General features: G+C 34.7%; 2 protein-coding genes across 2 annotated transcripts; one reads left to right on the top strand and one right to left on the bottom strand.

Annotated features, from left to right (window-relative positions):
- Window positions 1–8,453: 8,453 nt before the first annotated feature.
- On the top strand, window positions 8,454–13,655 carry LOC147496039 (putative calcium-binding protein At1g02270). Its single transcript, XM_086564830.1, has 11 exons — window positions 8,454–8,593; window positions 8,770–8,955; window positions 9,049–9,135; window positions 9,236–9,341; window positions 10,664–10,884; window positions 11,007–11,083; window positions 11,177–11,291; window positions 11,401–11,526; window positions 12,340–12,450; window positions 12,525–12,632; window positions 13,118–13,655. Exons 1-11 carry the CDS (start codon window positions 8,591–8,593, stop codon window positions 13,346–13,348), a joined length of 1,371 nt encoding a protein of 456 aa, XP_086420956.1. The 5' UTR covers window positions 8,454–8,590; the 3' UTR covers window positions 13,349–13,655.
- A 783-nt stretch (window positions 13,656–14,438) lies between these two features.
- Window positions 14,439–14,983, bottom strand: LOC147496038 (uncharacterized). Its single transcript, XM_086564829.1, has one exon. The coding sequence runs from the start codon at window positions 14,844–14,846 to the stop codon at window positions 14,658–14,660; it is 189 nt and encodes a 62-aa protein (XP_086420955.1). The 5' UTR covers window positions 14,847–14,983; the 3' UTR covers window positions 14,439–14,657.
- Between the last annotated feature and the right edge of the window lie 711 nt (window positions 14,984–15,694).

Raw genomic sequence — 15,694 nt, 5'->3', positions numbered from 1 at the left:
TTGCACATCATCGACTGTACTTAAGAAAACATGATGAGATGAAGTGATATTGGCATAGATTATATACTCCTGTAGAGGATATGAAACGTCAAGCAATGAATAAAAATTCTGATGAGTCACTGGAGGATGTCGTTCTCTATCGGATTTATAGTAATCCTTGAGAGTTACTGGAGGTCATCTCTCTCGTTCAGATTGTCGAGGAACTGGATGGGTTTGAGAATCAGGTGGAGCGCGCACGTGCCTTAGTTCTTCAGTGGATGAGGGCGCACGCGCCTTTGTCTGAATAGGCCCAACTATAATAGGCCTAACACGAGAATCAGAATCAAGAACTTTTGCAGTGAGAGGGTGCACGCGCCTTAGTTCTGCAGTGGGTAAAGGCGCACACGCCTCTATATGTGCAATGTCTTCTTCAGTACAGGTGCCAATAACTTCTGCGGTAGGAACCATACCTTCACCAACTGCTGGGAGAGGTGCCAAATCTGCCAAACACTCCCCCTGGGACCAATTCCCAAACACAGCTAGAGCTTGAAAGAAAGCTTCAGATTCTACAAATCATACATCACGAGAGACAACCAGTTTTCCTATCGCCGGATTGTAACATATGTAACCTTTCTGTGTGGTAGAATAACCAAAAAAAAATACATCGAGTAGCATGAGCATCAAATTTATCTCAATGAATAGTTTGCTGATGTACATAACAAACACACCCGAAAACCCACAGATGAGAGAGATCCAGCGACCTAGACTTGAGCACTTCCAATGGTGACTTAAAACCAAGAACCCGACTAGGAAGACGATTAATCAGATAGGCAGCAGTTAAGACGTCATGAGACCAATATTGCCTAGGAACATTCATGCCTAACATAAGAGCACGAGTAGTCTCAAGAAGATGTTTGTTTTTTCTTTCAGCCACACCATTCTATTGAGATGTGCCAACACAGCTAGTTTGATGAATTATCTCCTGGCTATGAAGGTACTCAGGTAACAGACCTTTGCAAAATTCAGTGCCATCGTCAGATCTAAACATCTTGATTTTAGCACCAAACTGATTAGTAACCATATTGTGAAAATCTTTGAAAACAATCACAACCTCAGTCTTCGATTTCAACAAATATAACCATGTAGCACGAGATTTATCATCAATAAACAACACAAAATACTTATAGTCATCATAAGAATTAACAGGAGCAAGTCCCCATAAATCAAAGTTGATTAACTCAAACAAATTATTAGACATAGTATGCGAGTTTGGAAAAGTTAAACGAGTTTGTTTAGAAAATTGACAAACATCACAAACATCATCAGAGTTTATAGAAACATGCGGAAACAAATTTGATAGGACAGACACAACTAGATGGATGCCCACATCTTTTATGCAAAGTGCGACTTTCAACTAAACCACTAGCTTGACACGCCTTCTTATAAGACTTCAACCAATAGAGCTTATTGGAATAAATTTCTTCACCAATCGTCCTCTTCGACTTTCGATCCTGAAAGACGATAGAGTTAGAAGAAAAAATGACATCACAATTTAAAGAATTTATAATTTTTCCAACAGATAGAAGTTGGACAGGGAAGGAAGGAACAACAAGAGCGTCACTGTTGAGACTTCGATAAAAAAAAAAATCCACTTGACAGTACTTATAATGGGAACGATGGATCCATTGGCTATGGAAATATTATGTTTTTTGGTTTTGGACACAAAATTATGGACAGAGGTAGGGCAATTAGCCATATGATCAGTAGCCCCCGAATCAATTATCTATGAGTTACTATTTTTTGGCATAGTGAAATAAGTATGTAAATTACCTGACACATGAGTTGAGACATATTGACATTTGCTAGATGGCATGGACTTAGCGAGTTGTTGGAGAATTTGACTCAACTTATGACTAATATCTGAGTTAGAAATTGATGTCTCAGTTACTACATCATGATCTTTTTTGGACAGTTCCCTTTTAAGATACGGATGTAATTTCCAATAACGGTCCTTGGTGTGCTAGTTTTTTCCACAATGATCACAGTGAGACGGTTCCCTTTTTCCCTTACTTTTTTCGAATCCCTGCGACTTCTTTCGAAAATCGTTTTCTGCCAGTAGTATAGTAGATTCAGAGATTGAAGACTTCAACTCAGAGTTCATGGTTTTCTTCCTTGTTTCCTCTCTCTGAATAGTTGCACAAACAGCAGCACTTGAAGGAAGAGTGCTTTCCATTAGAATATTATTTTCCATATTTTCATATTCTGGTTTAAGACTACAAAATATTGCAAAGATTTTATCCTCTTCAGCCCGTTTCAAAAGAGTCTTAGCATCTCTGGTGTATGGACGATATATGTTTAACTCATCCCACAATTTCTTCAGATTCCCAAGGTGTTCTATAAAAGTCTTCTCATCTTGTTGCAAAACACTAATTGCAAGTTGAAGTTCAAAAACACGGGCAGAATTATTATGGTTTCCGTATAAATCTTCAATTGAATCCTACATCTCTTTTGCAGAATCAGAGAAAGTAAAAATTCCAGCAGTAGTTGACTCCATCGAATTGAGTAACCAAGATCGAACAAGCTGATCATTGGAAATCCAATTCTTATATTCGGCATCATCAATGGCAGGACACACTTTTGCACTGTTAATGAACCCTAGTTTCCTTTTGCCACCTAGAGATAATGAAATAGCCCTAGACCAAGGTATATAGTTTGTTCCATTCAAAAGAATTGATGACAGTTTTCAACTGGGATTTGATTCAGTCTCTGTTGTTACGACAAACTTTGGGTTTGGTTTTGGATCTGTCATAGTTTTTTTTTTTTTTTTTTTAAGTAAGTTGAGGTTGATTGAGAGAAGAGATTAAACGCTCTGCTCTGATACCATGTAGAAAACAACAACCAATCAAAGAGACAAAACACAAAATTTATAGTGGTTCGGTGCCATTGCGACAACCTACGTCTACTGGAAAATAAAGAAATTTATTGCTTGATTGATTTTTAGGGTTATATTACAGAGATATATATAAACACAACACAAGTGCACAATTGTCTGTGTTGTTTCTAAAAGAGTGGAGTCTTCCCTTTATAGAAACACACAAATCTATCGAACTTTCACAAACCGACTAAAGGCGCGCACGCGCCTGTCTCTCTTTCTTCTCCCACACACCCAAACATCCACTAATAAGGATGAATAACGAAATGCAAGCACGTACTATGTCAAATTGTCAATTACAAAATGATCGTAAAAGTAAGCTAACTTCTAGTAATTAATGATACTAGTGGTGCCCTTTCCATAATCTTTGTCGATGTACTTGCTCAGACCACCCAGACCCAATGAGCTACCAGTTACAAAAGCAATGTTTTCTGCCAGATGTGTTTACGCCTAGATGGCTTAAGTACCAGTTCAGCGTCCGTGACGTGCACAAAAAGACACCGAAAATTTTGACACTGGTACTTTCCTGGCAATTTCAGGGAAAATTGTGGTTTTCAGCCCATTGAAACTTCAGCCATTTCCAAGACGTATATCATTTTCTCGTTCTTAGTTTGAAAATGCAGGTAACAAATTGGACTCCTCACTCCTCAGCCACTATGGCCATTTGGGCATTGCGTTTTTTTTTTGTCGTTGACTGTATTTTCTTCATAAATCCCTTTCGATTGCTTTGCTCTTAGTACAAAGCAGAACACAAGTTTGCTTTTGGACCTTTAGTCTCTTTTTTTCTCACTATCCACTTTAGAGCTTTAGTCACCAAAAGAAGAAACAAACATTTTTCTCAACAAGCAACTCGAATTGGTTTCCTGGGGACAGGTTAGGGAGAAAATTCATAGACTTGGTCAATTAGAGTCATAAACGAAACTGCTAAAAATATGTGATGCCGCTAATTAGAACTCAATTTAGACACTTCTAACACTTCTAAATAACTATTAGAATTCAATTATATACCGCTAGACCTACTAATCCGACTTACTAATTCATGCCTATTGATTTACATCAAAACACGAGTTCTGCCGTGCATGTCAATGCAAACCGGCCAACATTGCAGAATGAGATGATTTTAATTTACATAAATAAATAAATTATATAATTAAAGATGGAGAGAAAAATATTTTGTTTTTAACCCACTTTTCCCTGAATATACTTCTCATTAATTTTTTTTTTTCCCCAAACCCTTATACAAATCTCTAAAATCTTCTGTTACACCCACCAGATCACTCATTCTGCAAGTTTGCAACAACTAAAATTACAACTTCCATTTGTATCTTCTATTTTACCCATGAATTGAGATTAAGTACATTTGCCAACAAGGCTTTCGTTGTACCCAAACTTTGTATAAGTTTCTCATCCAAGTATAAAGAAATGTCATCTCTCATCATCGTCTTATAACAAGATATCCACTATTTTTTTTTTTAAATGACAATAAATAGTTCTATAATGATTTTGTTTTTAAAAAATAAGTCATAAAAAATAAGAGTTAAAATGAACAATGATAGAGGAAGAGGAAAAATCATAGTTTTTTTTTTGTTTGGTAAAGATGAAAAAAAGTAGAGAAATATGAGAAGAAAGAAAAACTTACTTAATTGGTTTTACATTTTTCACTTCGAGAAATGTAATACCAAGAATCTTACTACTTGGCTCAACAAGCATCAAAAAGTATAAGTTCATAGTTAATTTGATAGATTTGTTACTTGGCACTAGTCATTCCTAAGAATATTAAAATCTAATTTATCACTTAGTTAAAATGTTATAGTTTTTTTTTTTTTTTTTTGTAAAAAATAAAAATGTTATTGTTGTTGCACATATAATATTGGCTTGCAAACATGTTCATATTACTTCAAGTTTAACTTACATAATTTATCTAATAGTATACACATCATCATACTTGCCTTAACTTGGTCCACTATGAATGAGTGGCTTGCTGCAGAAAGTGATGATATCAGGTTTCACAAATATAAAACTTAAGAACATTTTTTTTAGCTGAATCACCAACTAACATTAATACAATCTTATATAACTCCGGCTCATTCATAATTATCATTGAACCATGCACATAGCCCTCCCTCTCCTCTCCTCTCCCCACACACACACACACACACACACACAAAATAATATGGTCAATCCAAGTTGACTTTTCTATTGTATGTACTTGAAAGAGAGATCCTAATTTCCCCATCTAGTGGGGAAAAATTCTAATTGGCTCATCTAGATGGGGGTAATACTAGTTAACCCAACAACTTATTGAGTCTTAGTTGAAGAGAACTGTGAATTATGATCATATTATCTATGGTCATTAGATCTTTATTCAAGAGTGGAATTCAATTAAAGATGGAAACTAACCCTAGAATCTCTAATAATTACATAAACAATAAAAAAAAAATGAGAGAAATGATCAATGCTTTTATTTTTAATCTTACTTCTTATTTATTAATTTATTTTAGGAAAATATTGACGGGCCTATAGTGATTCTTCTACCGCCATTAATTGATTCTGATTTATTTCCATTTTGTTTTCTTTCTTTCTTAAATGCCTTTTGTTATTTTCACTTAATTTCTTAAACATTATTGAAGTAATATTGCTATACTAAAGTCTACACCCAAAACGTTATAGATGCCAACTCTCGATGACATGCTCTCCATGATCCCCAATTTCATCTTTTAGCTTCTACTTAAAAACACTTTTAGGTAATTTATATATTTTTTTTCCGTACTCACCACATTCGCATATCACCATTTCACCTCTTCCCTAAGCAAATTGAGTTGATTGCAAGTTAAGTCATGTTCCATTAGACAACATATATTCGTTAGAGAAAAAGAAACTGTAACTTACGTACCATCTAGTGTTCCAAAAGAGATGAATTAATAAATAAAGGAATTTAGGGAGTTTTGAGGGGACATATAGTTATTATACAATTTCAATCAATTTTAATAAAACATTCAAATATGTTGAGACTTGAGAGCACCTTAGCTTGAAAGAAAAAGAACAAATTGAATATGAGAATAGAGTAAATTTTACAATTGGACTATGGAACAAGTTATTGATAGTAAATTGCACAAGAGGCGGCGTTACCTTTTTCATCTCATTGATTGATTAGAACGAATTTGTGGACAAGCTTGTCCACAAACATCAATTTTTCATTGGTCCAATCAATTTTTAGGCAGAAAAACACACTTTTCGGGGCAGCTAAATAGTTTTTTCAGGAAGCAAAACCACCAATCAGCACTTGATGTTTTTGTGGACAACAAACAGTTGCCTTTCCACAATTTGTTCGGTTGATTGATTGACAAATGTGTATTTGATTCATTAATAATAGAATAGTGGTAGACAATTTTTTTAGTTTATTTATTTTATTTGATTAAAAAAATATCATAATCAACATTATTTCAGCATCACCTAAATTGATAATAATATCTCAAATGAAAAATAATAAAAACATACAAAATATCTTAACCTCGATCAATACGCCCCAAGTAACGTATCACTCTCACGTCTCAACAAGAAATTAAATAAAGTGGTCACCAAAGCAAGATTAGCCGTAAGTAAAAAAAATTAGCGAGATGACATATTTTGTTTTTCTTTGACATGTTTCATAGTAAAACAATGACCTAAACAACTTAGGGTTAGTTAGTGATGCCCCCTAGATTAGCCAATTAGGATTCTCTCTCTCTCTCTCCCCCCCCCCCCACACACACACACACACACACAAATAACACGGTCAATCCAAGTTGACTTTTTTTTGTGTGTACTTGGAGGAGAGATCCTAATTTCCCCATCTAGTGGGGGAAAATCCTAATTGGCTCATCTAGTTGGGCGGTAATACTAGTTAACCCAACAACTTATTGAGTCTTAGTTGAAGAGAACTGTGAATTATGATCATTTTATGTATGGTCATTAGATATTTATTCAAGAGTGAAATTCAATTAAAGATGGAAACTAACCCTAGAATCTCTAATAATTACATAAACAATAAAAAAAATAATAATGAGAGAAATGATCAATGCTTTTACTTTTAATCTTACTTCTTATTTATTAATTTATTTTAGGAAAATATTGACGGGCCTATAGTGATTCTTCTACCGCCATTAATTGATTCTGATTTATTTCTATTTTGTTTTCTTTCTTTCTTAAATGCCTTTTGTTATTTTCACTTAATCTCTTAAACATTATTGAAGTAATATTGCTATACTAAAGTCTACACCCAAAACGATATAGATGCCAACTCTCGATGACATGCTCTCCATGATCCCCAATTTCATCTTTTAGCTTCTACTTAAAGACACTTTTAGGTAATTTATATTTTTTTTCCCGTACTCACCACATTCACATATCACCATTTCACCTCTTCCCTAAGCAAATTGAGTTGATTGCAAGTTAAGTCATGTTCCATTAGACAACATATATTCGTTAGAGAAAAAGAAACTGTAACTTACGTACCATCTAGTGTTCCAAAAGAGATGAATTAATGAATAAAGGAATTTAGGGAGTTTTGAGGGGGACATATAGTTATTATACAATTTCAATCAATTTTAATAAAACATTCAAATATGTTGAGACTTGAGAGCATCTTAGCTTGAAAGAAAAATAACAAATCGAATATGAGAATAGAGTAAATTTTTACAATTGGACTATGGAACAAGTGATTGATAGTAAATTGCACAAGAGGTAATATGAGAATAGAGTAAATTTTTTTACAATTGGACTATGGAACAAGTGATTGATAGTAAATTGCACAAGAGGTGGCGTTACCTTTTTCATCTCATTGATTGATTAGAACGAATTTGTGGACAAGCTTGTCTACAAACATCAATTTTTAGGTAGAAAAACACACTTTTCGGGGCAGCTAAATAGTTTTTTCAGGAAGCAAAACCACCAATCAGCACTTGATGTTTTTGTGGACAACAAACAGTTGCTTTTCCACAAATTTGTTCGGTTGATTGATTGACAAATGTGTATTTGATTCATTAATAATAGAATAGTGGTAGACAATTTTTTTAGTTTATTTATTTTATTTGATTAAAAAAAATGTCATAATCAACATTATTTCAGCATCACCTAAATTGATAACAATATCTCAAATGAAAAATAATAAAAACACACAAAATATCTTAACCTCGATCAATACGCCCCAAGTAACGTATCACTCTCACGTCTCAACAAGAAATTAAATAAAGTGGTCACCAAAGCAAGATTAGCCGTAAGTAAGCCACTAAAATTTCTTATTGATCAAAATTCATAGAAGTTGTCGGTGGAAATTACTAAAATATCAAAAACAAACCCACCTTAAAAATTTTAAAAGGAAGACAAGACAGAGGTCATATACTCATATCATCATATGCATGAATCAAATAATTTCATAATCACAAAACGAGTACATGTTTCACATTAGCTTAGCTGGACCCAGTCACAATCCAGCCCAACCCGGCCCAGCTCACTTGATTCTCATTCTTCTATCATCTCAAAAACCATACAACAACAAACGTTTCTCTCTTCTCTTCTTCTTCAAAACTTCTCACATTTCAGCTTCTTCCTTAAAAAACCATAAACACATTCATTGGAATCTTTCTCTTTTCTATTCTTATCTATTCTTTCAACAACAACAATACAACAAGTGCTTTGTTCATGGTGAGTTTCTCTTCTTTTTTATATACTTTCATTCCTTGCCTTGTAACATAGACTCTTGTATTGGTTCATTCCTTCATTTGGCATCAAAGTTATTATCTTTCATCGTTTTTAAATGATGGGCATCTATTGTTTTCAATCATATTGTTCTCAAATTTGGTTTTCTGTTTTATAAATAGGCTGTAGATTCAAATTTTGTGAAGAGTACTTCGGGTTCTATTGTTCAAGAGAGTAGAAGGAAGGGAAGGATTTCCAGAATTGTGAGCCATGCATTAGTGGCTGAACCTTGTATTTCTTGTACTACATTTAACATTCTGGCCCCCATTTACAAAAGACTTGACAAGGAGGTAAAAAAAAAAAGAATGGTCATTTAGTTTTTGTTGAATTATCTGTGTATTTGGAACTTTGGATTGATGCATTGGTGTTTGATGTAAAAAAACAGAACCAAAGTTGTTGAGAGCGAGTATAAGGTGTATTGGTTAAGCAGGAATCAAAGCATATTGGATAGGTTGTTATACGATAGATCGTCCATTATATGCCTTCAGGTGAGACTTTGTATTCCTCGTGTTTTGTTGTTTATTTATGTCTTTTATTGGCGTGTATAGTTTACGGTCTTTGGATGCTGAATTGGCTTTTTGTTGGTAGGAATTTTGGGTTGGAAATGAAGAGCTGGTTGACATTTATGAGAAAAGATTGGGGGATGCTGGTTATATAAATTTCAAGCTTGCAAGGACGAACAATCGGGGAGATGGTATGGTCTTTCACCATTTCTAATTGGTTTGTATTGGTTGGCTATCATGTTGAAATTCTCTGTCAAAGTTGGAATACTCCATGTTGGAGCTTAATCAAGGATGTGGTACTGATTATTTTTTTATTACGTGAGCAAATTCATAAGGAGTTCAATTCAAAATCGTGTCATCGTCAAAGTTAGGAGACTTGGTCTAATCACCTTGATAACATCTTTAAAACTTAGAAGACATGAAAACTTGACAAAGATGTTTTGTGTTTGATATTAATGTTTTGTTTACTAAACAAAGATGTATGCATACATTATCTTGGTGGAAAGAAGTCATTTTCAAGCTATATTACTTTCCTCCTACCTAAAATAGATACTATATCACTTGTTTGTGTTAGGTGAAGTATATGACCAGAATGGCACTGCCAATCACCTCCCATGGTTTGGGTGGATAATTATTTCTAATATGCTTTGAAAGTTCATTAAATGGAGTAAAAGAAAGTCAGGACTTAAATAGTAATCTTCAAATCTAATGATAATACCCCGTCTGTCTCGTACTTACAACTCTTGCTACTGCTTCTTACCTGGAATTTTGGTGCAGTTGGATGTCCGACTTACCTTCACATGTACAATTTTAAAAAGTTGAATGTGGCTGGGATCGAGCTATGCCAGACAAAGTTGATCTAGGATTCACTGATTCATGATCCACCATTATGCATTAAGGTTTTCATATGTGTATGCAGAGAAATTATATGTATTTTTGGTGTTGTTCAAAACACTAGATCTCTTTGAGGCCTCTCAAAACATTCTTTAGTCCATTATCTGACGAATATTGTTTGACGTTATCTTAGGACTTTGAAAACAGAAAGTCTGGTCTATTTATACCTAGCCACTGGGCTAGTAAGTACTTTTTTTTTATATATATGACTTCCACGAATAGAGTCTGTTGCTGGTTAGGTTCTCTAGAAAAGACCCAACCCGTTTAAATTTAATCTGCATACAGACACTTTTTGGGGATTCAAACCGAAATATGTGGTGAATTAGAAAGTCTTATATCTGTACATCCTCAAGCATTCCCATTCCACACACTACCCACGCTGTCAGTAATTCTTTGTACTATACGTTCTTCTTCAGTTTGTCAATAACAAAGAAAGGTACATGAAGATGAAGAGGAATATCAGTAAAAGTGTGACTGTTGATACGTCATTTTGTGTCTTTACCAAAGAATAAGAAAAATAGAAAAAAGGAAAGGATCTAGTTTACCATTGTTATTTAGTCCAAGCTTGTGCTGTAGTGTCTCACTCCTTTTTCTGAAGAAATATATCTTTTTATTGCAGGTTTGCTTACTGCTGTACACAAGGATTACTTTCGGATTGTAGATTATAGAGATTTGCTCTTCAATGACTTTGGAGACCGCGTTGCCCAGATTTTACACGTGGAATCAGTCATACCGTTTTGGCAATGTTGGAATGGAGACGTTCAGCAAGAAATCCTCATTGTGAATACCCATTTGCTATTTCCTCATAACTCTAGCCTGTCTATTGTACGACTGCATCAGGTAGATAAACTTACCTTTATATATTATATTATTATTCTATCTCATTTGTTTTAGTTCCATTTTTCTTTCCCTAGTCAAGAAAGCAGAGTTCTTAGCTTAACGCCTACTATTTTGTGTAATAGGTATATAAAATTTTGCAATATGTGGAAACATATAAAAAAGAGAACAAGCTTAATTCCATGCCCACCATACTCTGCGGGTGAGTTTTTCATTTATAGTTCTGCAGTTGCTGTCTTGTAGATATTGTGAAACAAAGGTGTCTAATATTTTCCCGTTACATGTTGTTCTGAAGTGACTTGAATGGGAGCAAGCGTGGGCACGTTTACAAGTTCCTTAGGTCGCAAGGATTTGTTTCATCATATGATACTGCACATCAGTACACTGACAGCGATGCAGATGCACACAAGGTCATTATATTCGGTTTCACATTTGTATGGTCGTTGAAGAACATCCCTTCATTTTGTCTCATGACCTATCAATTTGTATTTTAACTATTGTGGTTTCTTCTGACTACAGTGGGTTAGTCACCGCAATCATCGAGGAAACATCTGTGGTGTAGATTTTATATGGCTTCTAAATCCTACAAAGTACAAAAAACCGTTAAAGACAAGTTGGAGTGAAGCTGTGTTTAGTATCATTAAGGTAAGCAATTGGTTCTACATATATTGCACTTTCTTCGAACACGTTTATCAGTTATAGTTGATGTGTGTGTCAGGATGTTGCCTTTTCTACGATTCATTTGAATTGAGGTATGTCAACTATTAGAAAGTTGGCATATTGAAAAGGAAAAAGAGAAATAGCATTTATATAGTCTTAAAAACATGCTATACCATTGTTAAAATGATCGTGTAGCCAACTTATTTGCTTATTTAATTGGCAATATGACATTGAAAGTTCTGACTCCTTCACTAGCAAAGGCTCTGTGAAATGAAAAACCAGCTAGGGGAAATGGCAAGCACTTGTTCTTTTGCAATATTTGGTAGAAAGAGACACTTAGGCACACACACCTCTGGTCTCGGAAGGGTGCCTCTTCCTGTCCAGAGCATTCAAGACTTTTGATCTTTTTCAAAAAAATTATTTTATTTTTATGTCTTCTATAGAGGTTTAGCTCAAAGCATGAATATCTGTAGTAGGCAGTGGATTTCCCATATTATTGGATTTGATTAGTTTCAGCCATCCTCAAATATTTACATTGTTCATTAGTTGGTCTTCGCTCCCTCAGCGGCCAGCACAAAGAAAAATGAAAATAAGTTAAGAGTCCATTCTTGATTCTTCTCCCCAGTCATACATTTTCTTCAATTATATATGGATCATAGCCATGCACCCTTGTGTGTCAAATTCAGAGATATCAATTGTATTTTTATTTTTTAATCTTGACCCTTTTTGGAAGTAGCAATCGACTGCACATTCAATTTCCTATTCCTCATCCTAAAGTTCTCTTCTCTCTTCTTTCAGTACCAACTTCGTGAGGCTTCTCTGTTGGAAACTGATGCTTTTGCCTTTCTCAAGGCTGATAGCCCTGGCGAGTATATTACCTTCTCAGGTTTCAGTGAAGCACTTCATCAGGTACTGTACATTCCACTATAGTGATTTACTTATCGATTCCTATAAAAAGTAACTCTAACATTACAAATTTACAGCTATGCTTGACTGGTCATCCTCATGGACTTAGTGCTGAAGAAACAAAGGACTTGTGGAATAAAGCCGACATAGATGGGAATGGTGTTGTGAATTACAAAGAATTTCAAGTAACTTACTTTTAAATATCCTTCTTTTTTTGGGTAACACTACACTACATGATGTTTTCTCCAATCATTTTACTGGTGAACTATCATTCAATTTCCGAGTACAATATTCTTGTATGGTATACTGTACTCAATGAGTAATGAGCTGTATCTCCTTTATTTTCTGCTTAATGAATTAATCAGTGTTTGTTAGCCAAAAAATAAAATAAAATAAAAATTACTGTAGGCAATAGGTAGAAGCTCTAAGCCTCTTGAAATGAAAATGTTTCAGTGGATGTGTTATGATTAGTGCACTTGAGCGTAATTAGTTATGCACTTAGGCAACATGGTTAGTATTAATCGTAAAATACTGTAAACCTTAATGAACAAAGATTCCTTCCAGGATTTTTTGTTTAGCTTTTTATGCATTAAATGGAGCATGTAGTAGCTATATTTACTTATGTACTTTATGAATATGATTGTCAATCAAGTTGAATTTGGCATTGCAGAAGCGAATCTGGAATCCAGCAAGGTTTGAGCTGACAGAAAAAGGTTTTGAAGACGGAGGAGCTGAGGAGACAGAGGAGCACTCAGTTGGTTTTAATGTTAAGAATGCAGATCTTTTCCCCAGTGAAGTGGAGAAAGGAACTTGGCCTGAAGATTACTTATTATCTGATCATGCACGGCTGACAGTGGTGTTCTCACCTGCAAGGGTGCCATGTTCTCCTACAGTCTGCTAGTCACACACAAGTACTCAGGAAAGGTCCTGATTTTGAAAACATAAAGAAAAAAAAACAGAGAAAAGTGAAAGAACTAAAGAAGAAAAAAACGATTTTGTAGTTCAAAGATAAATGTATTTACATAGGAAGATGATCCTCATTGTAAAAGCATGTGGAACACTTACCTCCCAGTATACTGTGTATATAGTACAGACTACGTTTATGCACAACTCATGTGCATCTTGATGTCAGAAAGCAGTTGGGATTATGCGATTGACGCAAATTATTGAACCAAGCTTATAACCTCAAACAGTCCATACTATCTTGATATGCTACTCTTCTCTACACATGTTAATTGGTCAGTATATTTTGTGGTACTGTTCTGCTATGTTCATTGGTGGAGCAGTTAAAAGGCGATGTCTCCAGAAATATTTAGTGCTCCCTCTGTTGACGCTATATGATCCCAATATAATTTCGTTGAAGCAAGTGCTTCAATTATATGTCTTTGTTTGTTCAAATGTTTTTGGTAAGAGAATAGTTTTTATGTTGCAGTACAGATCAAGTGGATCGTCCTGATCCTCAAATGATGCAACTTGGTCTGGGTTTATACTTCATACAAAGATGCTTTTGCAAATTGAATGGACCTCCGTTCTGAAGCAGAACCTACTTGCATCCACCAAGTGACAGGCTCTGTTGTCTGCCTCGAGGTGTGCTTCTACTGTGAAGGTGCACGAGACGACATGCAAATGTTAACGAAGGTTATATATAGATTTCCACAGCAATCTACACTGGGCTTATCTTGGTACTCCATATATTGTCTTTAGCCATTGGGGACACATGATTTTCAAAATTCGAATATAAACAAAAATTCACTAACTCAAATACTCAATACCATTTTCATAATTGTAAATGAAACTTCCACGATTCTCCAAAATTCCTTAGTATTTATCAACTAGATAAGGTAAATACTAAATTGATCCTATTATCCATACTGATCAATGATCATATAGTCCAAACAGAATAATTATCGAAAAACTATTCAGAGAATATATTTAATAGTCTGGTTAGAATATCATTATCACACTATCCACTCAATAATAGTACTCCAAAATTGATGAAAACAAGAAATACCAAAAATGCATTCAAAATTAATCAAAGCACAACATCAAGAAATTTCTCAATTAACTAATAACAACGACAACTCACTCATTTACATTCCTCCTAAAAATATTAAAAAAAAATAAAATTTAAATATGCCACAATATACACATCTAGTTTCTAAGGTGGTCAAGCTGAATAAAAGAAGAACAAGCTCCATCTCTCAATATATCTAACCAGTTCTCGTAATGGCTCTTCTATGAGGTGTAGAAGTTGATGTAGAAGAGAATGGAATATTCCTCAAAATAAGAACACGCATACGCCTAGGAAAAGGTGCATCATGGAACAGTTGCTCTAAAACTCTTGCTAATAACACTGTGTACTCTTCTAATAACTCTGCCAGTGTTGACACCAATATCATCTTTCTTTTTTTCAGTTGTCTGGTTTCTCTCTTTGATAAGTTGCACAAAAAGTTGTATGAAAATGCTCATATATATATATGTAAGAAGTTGCTAGAGCTGTTTTACCTATGTTCTGGTGTATTCTGAAACCTATGGTACCAATTCAAGTGCCCAGCACCCACAGCATGAGACTTTTTGTGTTTGGTTTCAGTGGGTCAGTCTGTATTAAACGTGGTTATCTGTTTGACTTCCACATGGATGTTTCACAATTTAAAACAGATGATGGGTCATGTGATACTGTCGTCCAGTCGTTCTTATCTATTATCATTTCAACAGTTTATTTAGGTGTGCATAAAACCGACAAAACCAGATCGAACCGTTTGGTTTTGGGTCGGTTATATTTATGAGTCGATTTGGTTCGGTTAAATATATTTGAAAAGCGATATGATTAGTTAAGTTGGTGATTTAGTTCCAAATCCGATCCAAACTAACCTGATATATTGTTGATGTTGTATTTATTGGACAACGACCTGATGACCTGATTGGTAGGAAATGGTGCACTCTTCTTAGGGTAAGAGTTGCCTACGTATCAAATTTTTTGGGATAAATTTGAATCAAATCTTATGTAGTTCATCTCTTTCTATTTATAGATATTTGAACTGACCTTCCATATTTGCTTTGAACTGTTATGAAGTGTAGATTCACTTTGTGTACTATCTTGATGATTCGTCATTATTATGCTGTTACAAAGTTAATGTCTCCTGAATTGTGGCGTTGATTAAGCTTTGAGATTGTGCTAGTGGATTTGCTTCCATAAATAACTGTAACTGATGCTAGGACGTCTTGAGAGCTGGGTCGTGGATACGAT

The sequence above is a fragment of the Coptis chinensis genome, chromosome 6 (assembly GCF_015680905.1).
Source record: "Coptis chinensis isolate HL-2020 chromosome 6, ASM1568090v1, whole genome shotgun sequence".
In the NCBI taxonomy this organism is placed as follows: domain Eukaryota; kingdom Viridiplantae; phylum Streptophyta; class Magnoliopsida; order Ranunculales; family Ranunculaceae; genus Coptis; species Coptis chinensis.
This window is presented reverse-complemented; position numbering and strand designations above follow the sequence as displayed.